This window comes from Odontomachus brunneus, unplaced genomic scaffold (assembly GCF_010583005.1).
Source record: "Odontomachus brunneus isolate Ranch 3 - 2012 unplaced genomic scaffold, Obru_v1 Obru_scaffold_094, whole genome shotgun sequence".
Taxonomy (NCBI): Eukaryota; Metazoa; Arthropoda; class Insecta; order Hymenoptera; family Formicidae; genus Odontomachus; species Odontomachus brunneus.
The window spans coordinates 824,150-837,159 of NW_022639544.1; the positions used below are offsets into that span (position 1 = coordinate 824,150).

General features: G+C 33.3%; 2 protein-coding genes across 10 annotated transcripts; one reads left to right on the top strand and one right to left on the bottom strand.

Moving 5' to 3' along the window:
• Positions 1-1,443: 1,443 nt before the first annotated feature.
• Positions 1,444-4,388, top strand: LOC116848374. 6 transcript variants are annotated; one of them, XM_032824377.1, is made up of 4 exons: positions 1,451-1,842; positions 1,935-2,099; positions 3,525-3,562; positions 3,734-4,388. In XM_032824377.1, the coding sequence occupies exons 2-4, from the start codon at positions 2,068-2,070 to the stop codon at positions 4,039-4,041; spliced, it is 378 nt and encodes a 125-aa protein (XP_032680268.1). In that variant the 5' UTR covers positions 1,451-1,842; positions 1,935-2,067; the 3' UTR covers positions 4,042-4,388. The 6 variants fall into 6 exon arrangements, with proteins under 6 accessions (XP_032680266.1, XP_032680268.1, XP_032680267.1 ...); XM_032824375.1 differs by lacking the exon at positions 3,525-3,562 and having other exon boundaries at positions 1,444-1,596; positions 1,692-2,099; XM_032824376.1 differs by having other exon boundaries at positions 1,451-2,099.
• A 440-nt stretch (positions 4,389-4,828) lies between these two features.
• Positions 4,829-11,918, bottom strand: LOC116848373. Of its 4 annotated transcripts, none has more exons than XM_032824371.1 (17): positions 11,595-11,918; positions 10,557-10,680; positions 10,331-10,452; positions 10,119-10,217; positions 9,910-10,023; positions 9,463-9,825; positions 9,083-9,382; positions 8,630-9,022; positions 8,432-8,561; positions 8,177-8,320; positions 7,667-8,096; positions 6,628-6,756; positions 6,293-6,541; positions 5,942-6,119; positions 5,649-5,840; positions 5,252-5,371; positions 4,829-5,168 (listed from the first exon to the last, which is right to left on the bottom strand). In XM_032824371.1, the coding sequence occupies exons 3-17, from the start codon at positions 10,406-10,408 to the stop codon at positions 5,013-5,015; spliced, it is 3,075 nt and encodes a 1,024-aa protein (XP_032680262.1). In that variant the 5' UTR covers positions 10,409-10,452; positions 10,557-10,680; positions 11,595-11,918; the 3' UTR covers positions 4,829-5,012. The 4 variants fall into 4 exon arrangements, with proteins under 4 accessions (XP_032680262.1, XP_032680261.1, XP_032680260.1 ...); XM_032824370.1 differs by lacking the exon at positions 11,595-11,918 and adding an exon at positions 11,283-11,588 and having other exon boundaries at positions 8,630-8,986; XM_032824369.1 differs by lacking the exon at positions 11,595-11,918 and adding an exon at positions 11,283-11,588 and having other exon boundaries at positions 8,630-9,001.
• Between the last annotated feature and the right edge of the window lie 1,092 nt (positions 11,919-13,010).

Below are 13,010 nucleotides of genomic sequence, written 5' to 3' on the forward strand. Positions count from 1 at the left end.
TTATCATTGAACGAAGTATTGTATGTCAATATTTAAGTATTGAAATCACTTATAAGGTGATATTTGTAATACTAAATACTGAAATACTTGAGCACTAAGAGCCGTACTTAAATCACAGAATATTACTAAATACTGTACTTTTAATACTGAAAATAAGTAATTAATCAATGATTTTCAGTATGATATTTCTGTAAGGAGTTTCAGAGAGGTTCTTATTAAAATTTTTCTTATTGGTATTTTACGATTCTGAAATTATAGATACTTTTAAGAAACGTTTCTGATACGTGTATGTGCTACTTAGATATTAACAGGTAAGATTTTCCTTTGATTTTAATATATTCAGCAGTACATATCCATATAGCACAAATGTTCATTATATATCCTAATAATATTCGAATATTCTTAGAACGTTCTTAGGATACTATTGAACATTTGAGTTATATAGGTAGGAATAAAAAACAGAAAAAAAAATATATATATATATTCATTACCTTACACTTTTAATTATCATATTTCTAAATATTACAAAATAGAGTCCTTGAAAACATTAATATTATTTATTATTCGTACGTATAGCTTGAAGTAGAATTAGATAATTGTGCATATAGTACGAAACAGAACTAATGGCTCCTGCACACAGGACGCGATAATGCTTGCCGCGCAGCGGAAGTCGCGCGACAGCTAATCAATATGTTGCTTTCCGTAATAATCTTCTAGCTCTTATGAAAAAACAACATATTGATTGGCTGTCGCGCAAACTTCCGCCACGCGGCAAGCATTACCGCGTCCTGTGTGCAGGAGCCATAAGTAATCGTAGACATAACACGGAGCAGAACCAAAAATTATCGACAGAACACAGAACAGAGCCAAGTCATCGTGGACATTGGTTTAGTAGTTCAATGTCCATAAAAAATGGACGTAGAGGCGCTGCAAATCAGCCAACTTTTCCATCACGCTCTAAGGGCTATCGCACACAAATTAACATAACTGCATATGTATAGCATAAGATCGTATGGACCAATGAGCATCGAATATTAAGCATCGAACACCAATATGGCGACTTAATACTCGATGCTCATTGGTACATACGGTTTTATGCTATGCATATGCAGTTATGTCAATTGTGTGCGATAGCCCTAAGACCTGCTCTACAATACATGTCGTAAGTCGTAAACCGTAAGAATTCGCCAATCATAACCGATATTTCTTATAATAATCGACTGTGATTGGACAATTTTTACGGCTTGCGATTTACGACATGTATTGTAGACCAGGCCTAAGGCCCGTTCTATAATACGTCGTATGTCGGAATCGGATGTCGGAACGCAATTAATAGTCCAATCAGGAGAACTCGTCTCGAAAAACAAATCCTCTGATTGGCTGCACTCCGACATACGACAGCGACATACGACGTATTGTAGAACAGGCCTAAATGCAGACATGGCCGCTCTCATTCTTCTCTTTGCTGTGACGCTACCCATGGTTATTGCACATTCGTATGCATTTGTGTGCTTCCGTGGAAGTGTCAATATCGCGCTTTGCTGTTCCATTTGCTTGTATATGTACAGTGGTCACATAACGACGAATTGTGCTTTGGTATAGTGATATATGATCGACGGTATATAACAAACCGCGATCCAGTGAATATTATATTCACGTACATACGACGAGTAGTTCGTCTTTCTGTTTAGCGTACCGAGCGGCACGCACTACAACGGTGGCACACAACACACCGCAACCAGTGGCTGAAAATCTGCAACACGATTAGTTCAATGCCGGACAATTGACATCTTATGTTTATCATATAGACAATTATCAAGCTCAAAGCCGGTACCTACGGAAGTAAATAAACGTAGAAGAATTCAAGCATCTTCAAAAAAAAAAATTCCCAAAAAAATTTGTCAGACGTTTTCGACTGTGCTCGATAATTGCAGAAAGATTATCGTTTGCAATGGGTATTTTGGGCGGCCAGCAATATTGTCCACACCAAGTGCAGCATGAACCGATGGATATCGACATCCCGCAACTGCTTCGTAGAAATTGCAAGCGGCCCTGGGAACATGAGCCATGCAATGTAGAACCGAAAAGGTTTCGGCGAGGTAGGAAAAAATTGCATAAATTAAAATTAGAAAAATGTTAACACACAATCGTTCGCCACTTTCCCCTCGCGATCGAGAGCAAACGATTTACCCCGAACCAAAACGAAGCCGGGACAATATCTTTTCCCGCTTGTCAATTCATATTTTGCACATGTATCGTGAATATCGTGAAATTTCACAGAGGCCGCTACAACATTCTTTATGTTCACGCAGGGAATAATTAGAGATATATATGAGAAAACAAAATGAACTGATACAACAATCTTTTTAGGTTTCTGGCTATCTGCTGCGGCTATTTTAATTTATAACATCAGAACTCAAAAAACACATGCCCGAAATTTCTACAAAGTATGTAAAAAGTTATATCCTAAAAATGACACTTTCAAAGTCAATTAAACATATCTCTAAAATATTCTGAATACTCTTTTCTTCCCTAACAATCAATAAATAACATCAACAAATAATTGTAAAATTAACAACAAAATAATGACAAAATATAGGTTAAAAAGAAAATGTATGTTAATTTTTTATGATCATTTTTTTATTGTTAGAGCAGAAGAAAAGTGTTCGACATATTTTAGAGGTGCACTCAATCAATTGTGTGGGCGTTATTTTTTAAATATAATTTTTAATTTCGATATATATATATCGTAGAAATTTTAGATATGCATTTTTTCGCGTTCTGACACCAATAGTTTCGCGGCGAATAGCCAGAAGTCTTAAGAATTAGTTTTTCCAGATTTTTTCCAGAATATTTATCGAAAAAATAATCAAACTTTCTTTTATTTAAATTATATACTTTCAAATATTTATCAGAATATTTATGCATTAATAAAAGATGCGATGGCAATAATCGGCGTTTATACCGTCTGTAATTGCTCATCAGAGTTTGTTTCACGTTTAAATTACTATAAATTTATAAATTTTCATTAAGTTAATATAAAAATTTACTACGAAAATTTATTATAAAAAATCTTTATACTTTCAGAAAATGTAGATAAAATTGTCAAAATTTATCACCTCTACTTGCATATACTCTCTTAAAAATAATCGCGACAATAAAAATTTTATTTTTAGGATTCATTTCTCTTGATAATTACTGATACCTGCTTATTTTTTATCATTATCTCGCTTTCGTATGCATGCAGGATGCATAATAAGCAAACTTCCGTTTTTCTATAAACAATAAATACTACTTTTGTACAAGTGAGGAAACTCATTGTTTTATTAATTATTAATATTATATTATAATAATATATATACTATAATATAATTAGTAATAGCAACAAAACATGTACAAATTTTTACAACCCAATATCGATACTCAGGCACATAAACAATCGATTTTTTTGCTATGGGTTTGTATATTAACAACTGTGACCACAGAGACTCGCATCTGATCCTGACATTAAATTTATTTTGAAGCTTGAGGCATCCTGCGACCTTCATATTACAGATAAATGGTATGTAACGGGAAGTATGGATGCTAATAGTTTTTTCAGAAATTAATGATGCTTTATAGTAAGTTAGATACTTTTTACTGTTAAGCTACTGTGTCTGCTGACAAAGTTGATGATTAGGGAATAATTAACAAAATCAGTTGATAATAAGGTTTACTTCCTTTTACAAAACAGGTAATGGCCACATTCACTACGAAACGGAAAATACGAAGACTTATGAAATGGACCAGATGCAAGATCCATCATCGTCGATATCTTTAGGTATCACTGGCCATAGTTACCAATCCTATTTCTTGCCAGTTGATAAATCTAGTTCAATAAGTAACCCAAGTTATAAATATATTTCGTCCAGTAACAAGTTTAAGTTAAATAACAGCGATATGGAGTATGAAAGAATGTTATTTGAGACACATGGATGCACTGTATACCATCATCAGCGCATTCAATTGTTGGACAATAACCATATGGAGACAGAATTTTGAGTGAAATATTTGAAAATTCTGAGTAATATATCTGACAATTTGATATATTTTATTATATTTGAACTTGTACTAGAAAATTTTATTGTGTAGTACACATTAACAGTATATAAATAGATAGTTTGTGAAAGTGAGAGAATAAAAAGAAAATACATATTACTTTTGTAAAAGATTTCACAAATTTACATATGGAGATTTATAATAAATCTTGACATATATTTTGTAAGTTTTGAAATACAGACAGAATGTTTTGTAAACTATAATACACTACAATATAACAAATGTAATTTGTATTATAGTTTTATATATGAACACAATAAATATTTACTTTTCTAAATCTGGCAACATAACTATTCTTATCCTATTACATTAATGTATTTACTATAAGAAATAAATAGAAAAGAAAATGAAAAATAACAAGAAAATATAATGCTTTCGTAAAACAGTTCACATTTATGTGAGTATACAGAAGTAATGAATGTTATATAATGTTATATGTATATATGTATGTGTATATATATATATCTATTATATATATATATATATATATATATATATATATATATATATATGTCGAAATATATATATACAGTAAGTTTTATAAATTGTAATAAGTTACAATATATAATAGCTGTAAATTATTATTACCAAACTTATTTCGGTTTCTAGACAAACTTGTAACATAAATCTTCAGCTGAATGTTTATTATAAATTCTCTCGAATAATTGTTTTTATATGTTACAAGAAATAATATACGTATTAATTGTAAATTTTTAATTTTTTAACATAGTTCATTGTATCAGACTTCGATTATTTATTTATTATTATTAGTCGATACTTTTAAAATCGGAAACAATGGTAAGTCGATATCTCTTGTCAGAGATCAAGACCTGATATATCCACATCTCTTTCCCATTATGCTTAAAATAGCTGCAAGTCATTTATATAAATAACATCACGGCTTAGGATATAATCTAGTAATAAAATTTATCGAGTTCGGTGCCGTCTGCTCTTTCGTCTTCAGTTTTAGCAGCAAGACTTTCGAGATCAGGCGTAATTGCTTCTGCGCCAATAGGACAAGACGCTGCTTCTTCTTGGCCTTCTTCATTATCCGTGTCGATAGTAGAAGGCTGGAGAAACATATATAATGTCTTTAATATCGATCTGTACTTTATCCATGTGGACATAACAAATTGAAAAAAGAGAATAATACTTTTTGATTTCCCGAAGATTCGGGTCTTGATTGATCGGCTTCTGCTAAATCTTCGTTGTAACCAGATTTACCGTTAGAAGTGGAAGGGAGAGCACTGGCACAGTCGAGTGAAAATGTTCCCTAACAACGTTAAGCAATATCATAATTTAGATAGACAATTCTTCATTTAAATCACTAAAAATAGCGGATCAGTAAAGTTTCAAGTATGCAGATAATACACAATAATTTTGTAATTTTCGTGATGACATCCACTTTTTTTCATTCGTATAATGTAGTCTATTTGTATTTGAAATGTTTTATTTTTTTTGTATAGTTTTATATATATTTTAATTATATATATATATATATATAATTTATATTTTAATTATATATATATTTTTTATATATAATTGTTTACCGATATATCCAAGTGATCTATCAATGGCACTTGTGATGCCGGCGAAGAGGCAGTGTCTATGACATGAGATGTTGCAACCAACTCAGTCGCAGACGATTGGTTCTCCAAGCCGAAACCTAATATTGCACCAACATCCGAATCTTCGTCGCTAGATTGGCAACTTTCGCTTGGAGTTAAGTCAGTCACTTCGTTCTGTGTAAAATTGTAGTTTTAATAGTTTCAGAATTCAATATTATAAAGTAATTCATAGATAAATATGCCTTAAGAATAGTATCTGTGGGCTGCACACTAACCAATGGGTTACTCATTAGTGTTTGCGTGTCTTGCAGAGCACGTAATGATCGTAATAACTGAGGTCGCAATCTGTGATCTTCGCTAATGGCCTTAATTTCCCTCAAAATAATTATTAAATAATCGGGCCGTCTTTTATTCACCGCAATGAGTGAACTAAGTGCTTCTTTCATCTCTGAGCTTTAAATGTATAATAATATATTATTAAATAATTATAATATATAATTATAATATATAATTATTATATAATTATAATATATTATAAAATAATATATTATTTAAAAAGTTATTTATATTTTTAATTAATATTAAGCATAACTTCTTATTCAATAAATTTAAAAAAAGATCCACACCTTAAATTATGAAGGAGATTATCGTCATTCGTCGTAGACGGTAATCTGAAAGAACTGTAAGCTTCTTCCCAAATATTATCGACTTGTTGAGATACTTCATTTGCTATAATGTTACTGCGAATAGTAGTATTTTCTCTATCTTGTTGTTGCAGATTAGACGGTAATTGTAAGTTTAATGAATATTGTGCTTCTGCACTTAACGGTATAGGCAAATTATCAGTTCCTTGTTCTCGATTCCGTTTGTCTTTCCTTGAAAATCAAATAGAAACTGGTACATTTATTTACAAAGAGCATATGTTAATTGAGAAAGACTGAATTATATTTATGTTACATACATCAATGAACTGTTGACACTATTTCCACTTGTACCAATCGTGTTTGCTGAAGATGCCGAATTCGTTACAGCTGTCGAAGTATCAGTTATTGTTTTTACATTTCCTGAGAGAAGATTTTGTCGAGAATAGCTGGAAATAAAAAAAGATATAGTTAAGGCGAAAGAAAATGCATGTTAGCAAGTTTATATAAAAATTCAAATCATGCCAAGACTAATTATTGCAATACATAAAACAATTTTGTTACGAAACTTTCAATTAAAATAGTGGAAAGGAACGTCATTTAAAGATTGCAACTAAGTCACAAAAATATCAATGTTATGAAACACTTATTGTCATTGCATGCATTAATATTAGTTGAAAATTTTAGATTTGATGATGTGTCCCATTCAATCTTCGAAAACCCGCTTACATACCCATATATTACCTACCAACAAATGTTCCTTACTTAGTTTCATTTGTATTAACCACAGGTTTATGTAACTGAATTGTGAATTATATAGAGCTATATACGTGCTTAGATACGATCTTAAACAAGGGTAGTGATAAGTCAAAAATATAAGACATAGAAAGAGAGAAAGATAGATCATGATTTTTATTACTACACATAATGTAATACATTTAGATTTACAGAAAAATGAAAAACAACACCAAAAATACTGGTTACTACAAAAAAATACCATAAACAAATACGGAATATCCGTGAAAATTTTAGGATATTAAATTATTTCATTAGATGATTTTCGTCGAAGTTCAGTAATTGTTACAAAAAATCAGTTAATATCCCATATTCATTTTCTCCTTTCTATTATAAAAAATAATTTTATTCAAAGTCAGATTTAGTAAGAATTAGATTAAAAAAAAATTCCATATACATTCGAATAAATCAAGATTTAACAAAAGTGAATGTGCAATGAGATATTATTTTTCTACAACTTACATATTTTAAAATATACGTAAATATTGAAATTAGTTTTTCTTTTAACGAATCAAATATTATGAAACATGTATATATTTATCGATTCATGAATAATGTTATTACCTGCGAAAATTGTCCCAGTAGTTGTTCGCTCTATTACCAGGAGGTACTTGATTGTTTAGTTGTTGCTGTTGCTGTTGTGAGTTAGTAGTGACTACCGGAGTATGCGACAGCGCTGCTGAAGAATTCGGTAGCGACACGAGATTCGGCAAGGATGAGCTGGGAGGTAAAGTTGCATCCAACGTATCACCGAGATGGTGTACGCTACGGCTCAAATTGGAGTATTCTTCCTGACTTTCAGCATTACTGGCACGCTGTGGAGGCTGATTTTGTCTCAGCTGCAACTGCAACTGTATGATAGCCGTGCGCATGGATTGTAACTCACGCTGCTGCGCCCATAAGAGATGACAACACTGATGTATAGTCGTATTCATCATTTGGAGCTGTTGAGCTTGCGAACCCAGTATTAGTTGCCGGTAATACTCTGCCGAGGCTAGAGCAAAAAAAGCATATCATCAACATTATCCTTCCTTAATATCTGAAATATTATTTAAATTTAAGCTAATATTTCACCATGTTGAACCGGATTTATAGGTGGTAAAGGACAACTCCACCAATTTACAGGAAATCCATTCTCGATAGCAGCAGTTTGTGGACCGACGTCTAATAAATTTTCCGACATAGACACGCCGTCTACACTTTGCTCATTGGAACCTCCTAAAACGTAATATATACATACTTTTATTTTATTTCATTGATAAAACTAATTAATAGATTTACAGGATATCTTATGTAATTAATACAAATAAATAAAGTTAATGCTTAAACCTATGACAGCGGAAGGTAGCCAAACATTTGCAGGCGTGCTCGTATGACTAGTTTGAGAACCAGAACTTCTTTGACTATTTAGATCCGGCCCCTGGATGTCCCGATTCACATTAGAGGGTTGTGTTTGTTCCTACTTTTTGATAAAAAAAATGAATAAAATTACACATAAAAAAATATGGAAAATAAAAAAATACAGACCTTCTTTATAAGATCTTCCAGTTGACGTCTTTTTGCTTGTTGTGTATCTGTACTGACGTTATTACTCTGCTTCTTTTCGTTTATGCTGGAAGGAGTAAGCGTTGGAGGCGGAGTTGTAGATGGAAAAGAAGACAAAGACGTAGAATGAGCAGTCGTAGGTAGTGATGGCTGTTTTAAACGTTGTAATTCAGCTCGCGTAGCTTGAAGATCGCGTATCTTTGAAATCGATTGTTCCTTAAGCGCTGGAGGCGGAGTTGTAGATAGAAAAGAAGACGAAGACGTAGAATGAGCAGCCGTAGATAGTGATGGTTGTTTTAAACGTTGTAAGTCAGCTCGCATAGTTTGAAGATCGCGTATCTTTAAAAACGATTCCTTAAATTCCCACATTATAGCCTACAGGAGGAAGATGAAAGTATTGCAATCTACATAAAATATTATGATCGATATGCTTACCTCTACATCTTCAATTGTAGGTCTGTCACTGAAATTACGGATCTTGCCGTGGCCAATGTCGTCACTGTCGCTTTGACGTTCAAACGAAATATTCGCCGCATTTTCATCCTCAGTGATTTCCAAGTCCGCGGCATCTTCACTATTAACATCAACGTCTTGCTCGAGCTCGGAAGTAGAATCTACAGAATCACGAATTTTCGTACTGTCTTCCATCAAAGCTTTTATATGCGCAAGCTGTGTTTTCATCGCCTCCAATTCTGCAGCTTTATCTCTAATCGTGTTTCGTGAACCCTCGGAACTCTGAAGAATCAAGAGAACTCATCTTAATAACAAATACCTATAGTTATTTATATCGTTACAAAGAAAAACGAAACACTAACGCTGCTGCCTCTCTCGAATGCCTCTATGGCCTGTAATTCCGCTACGAGATGATCCATATGTTTTTTCTTCGTCTGAAGTTGCGCCAACTTTCCCCGCAATACCTCTGTTTCAGACTCCAGTTGTTCCACATTAGCAGGGCCCGGCAAAGATGTATTCTGATTCTCTTGCTGCAAAAGCATCTGTTGCGCTTGACGCGCTTCGTTCAATCTTTCTCTGAAGCGCATCTGCATTCCCACCAAATTAGTTTGATGTTCTTGCAATTGAGCGAGTTTGCTCTGATACTCTTCCACATTTCTTCGTAACTGCATTTCTCTGCTAGTATCGCTACGTTCGTCCATATCCTCCCTACCATTTTCACTGTTCTGTAAAAAGTATAAGACATTGAGTATTGTACAATTGTATTTTAGTTCTAATATTTCGATCAGTCGTTAAATAATGCTAACAACCTCGTCGGAAACTCCATGATTATGACATTGCTCTAATAATTTGGACAGCTTACTTTCACTGTCATGAAGATCCTCTACCATTCTACCTAGTTTTTCGTTCTGAGCTTGTGCACGCTGCAAAACAATTATAATTACAGCAAACATAGTAACACGAGATATTCTAACGAAATATTAAATTTACATTAATATTGTGCAGAAGTAATACTCACAGGATCTGAAGATAGACTAAGAGAATCCATCATTGTTGCAGTGACCTTAATATATTCTCTGATCTGATTTAAACGACTCTCTATTTGGTTTCTGTCAGGCTTTAAAAAATAGCATAAAATTATATAGTTATCATGAGAATAATAAATATATAAAAAATCATGAAAATTAAATGTAAGAAATACTGAAATTCAGTCAAGAATGATCACAATACCATCTTGTTCACATTGGAAGGCTTTGTCCCTTCTACTCGTGGTGGTGATTGGGTTCTTGGATCAATAGGTGGAACCATTTTTCGCCAAGACCAAGCTTCTGTTCCACAGTTATGTGGTCTTCCTGAATTATGCGGCATTACAGTAGAATTATGAATTAATGGAGAAGAAATACAAATAATATTTACTATGTAATCAGAATATGTAGATAAAGTCAGACATGCATACCAAAATCAGATAAATCCTGATAGAAGTATGAGGGCACAGAAGTAGCTGATCTGGTGTTACTATTCTTTGCTGTTCTTGATGATTCACGTTCGCGTTCGTTCACTGGTTGCCAGTCCAATTGAAACTAGTATACAAATTTGTCTAAGTAGAATCTTTTAGCAGACACAAAATAAAATAAGTTTACAGAAAGATTAGAATGATGACTCAAGTATCAAGCTCTACTGTACTAATGTGGACTCATCACTGTAGGTATGTATTCTTAGAGTAAGAAACACCCCACTATTCTATAGCCTATTAATAGACTGAAAACGACACTGCTGAAAGCAGCTAATATAGCATCAGTAGGTTCCAACTACTCTCTGCTACCAAATACTTTTCAACTACTAAACCACAATTATTGTGTTTTATACCTTTATATATCACAATTAATTTATCATTATGCTTATAAATAAATAATATATTTATCATTATGCTTATAAATAAATATTTATGCATAAAAGTATACTTTTCATAAATACTAGAAAAAAAATATAGAGAATTCTATTAAATGACTTCTAATAATATTTAAGATATCAAATGATATCTCTTTCATTATAAATATTGAATAATTACAAGATTTAAAATTTTCTTTCAGCAGCCTTACATTTCTGGTGATTTATTAATTAAAATGAAAGAAAAAAGGCTAGAGAAAGTGAGAGAGGAAAAAAATATCTCTGGTGGATTTACCAGATTGTTAAAATGCTGTGGATGACCGTGATAAGCCGAACGGTTTGCGATCTGTTGATTAGCAGCGGATCGTTCTCGGTTTCGATCGTTTCTCCGATTACTTTTCGGCAAAGTGCCCGTGTTACGAGGGCCGTCGTCAATGCCAGGCGACATCGCCGATTTCTTCGCGGGCGCTCTTTCACGTCGGTTACGTTAAACTGCACACGTTCGAACTAATGTCACTGTTACCGCGTACTAACCTCACGCGTAGCACGATGATTGTTATGTTAGCTCATTAGCGTGTTAAACTATCGATACGCGTGTCTTGTTTACCTGGACAGCAACGATGCAAGGTGCTATCGCGACGGGTAAACGGTTTCGCGTAGTTTTTAACCACGGAGAGAACAGCGAGCGCAATTGAATGCGAAATGCGATCTCCTATGCAGCGTATCTCAAAAGTGCGAAATCGCATTCACGTCGGTCTCTTGCGTCAAAATACTTGGCAGGCCGCGCGGGCGATCGAACGAGTAGAATACTATAAATAAGTCAGGCCATTGACGTGTACGCTACGATAATAGTGACAAATGACATATATCGGTCGCGCTTTGTTGACAGCCGATCTATCGATATTCCGAAGAAGCTGCGGCCATTTTTAAATGCTGCAAGACTTCATACTAGAAGGCTGATCATGAATCTTGTGTGTACTTTTCACATTTTCACAATTTCACTTAAAAAGGTTTACGTGAAATATGACATGATCTTCTTACCATGTAGTAATATATCTATGAGGGCAAAACATAAAATATGATATATAAAATATTAAAAAAATAATATAAAATTATAATTTATATCTATAATATAATTACTAGAATATATAGGGCGGTATTCATAGTCAGATCTTATATTTAAGATCAACTTAAGTACTGTCTTAAAATGTCATGAACCAATCACAGAGCCGTATTCGCATCTTAAGACATTACTTAAGACGATCTTGAAATAAGATTCGACTATGGCTGCGTTCCGAAATTCACTGTCAGTACTGAAAATCTATAGTTCATGTTACGTATACTATAGAATTTCAATATTGGCAGTGAATTTCGGAACGCAGCCTATGAATACCGGCCATAGTATATAAATATAACGGTTAATACAAATATTATCCCTCTAGCGTCAACCATAGGAAACTAAACAATTTCACGTGGATTTTCAGTTTATGAGAATATTAGTGTTTTCCCTGCAAAGAAAGACATTTTCACGTGAACTTTTGAACCATCAACAGACTTGGCTAAAATGTGAAAGATGACGCATAATAGGGATTCTTCAACTTCAACTTCAATCTTTGGCTCCAGGTTTCTTTAAGAATTTTGCCCCAACGCCATTAGTCCGATTATTTATCCCAACTGGTATTACAGAACTTGTTTAGTGCTTTTCAAAAACTGTTGTATTTCATAAAAGTAACTGAAGCTGTGTAAATTAAAGACGTCTTTAAAGATGTCTTCACCAGCGTACCCTCTCTGGAATAATTTGGTAATTAATAAATCCGATTCTCTTTTCGTGTTGGGCAATGAAAGAGTATGTGTTCTAAATTTCTTGGTATAAAGCCATTTGCATGAGTCATTATCGACTATATTTTTGTCAGTCAGGTGAGTCCCGGAGCAAATGTGATGAGTCTTATAAACCATATTATAGCAATTGTGCATATAATTTCTCTTTCTTTATTTGTTAGAGAACTGAACCATGGCTTGGTAG

Excerpts from the sequence above, each read along its gene's own strand:
- LOC116848374 (XM_032824375.1), top strand. The coding sequence starts at position 1,952 with ATGGGTATTTTGGGCGGCCAGCAATATTGTCCACACCAAGTGCAGCAT. Across the intron at positions 2,100-3,733 it reads ACCGAAAAGGTTTCGGCGAG|GTAATGGCCACATTCACTAC; the intron begins GTAGGAAAAAAT and ends TTTACAAAACAG.
- LOC116848373 (XM_032824368.1), bottom strand. The coding sequence starts at position 11,435 with ATGTCGCCTGGCATTGACGACGGCCCTCGTAACACGGGCACTTTGCCG. Across the intron at positions 10,681-11,282 it reads CACAGCATTTTAACAATCTG|TTTCAATTGGACTGGCAACC; the intron begins GTAAATCCACCA and ends TTTGTATACTAG. Across the intron at positions 9,826-9,909 it reads ATCATGGAGTTTCCGACGAG|AACAGTGAAAATGGTAGGGA; the intron begins GTTGTTAGCATT and ends TACTTTTTACAG.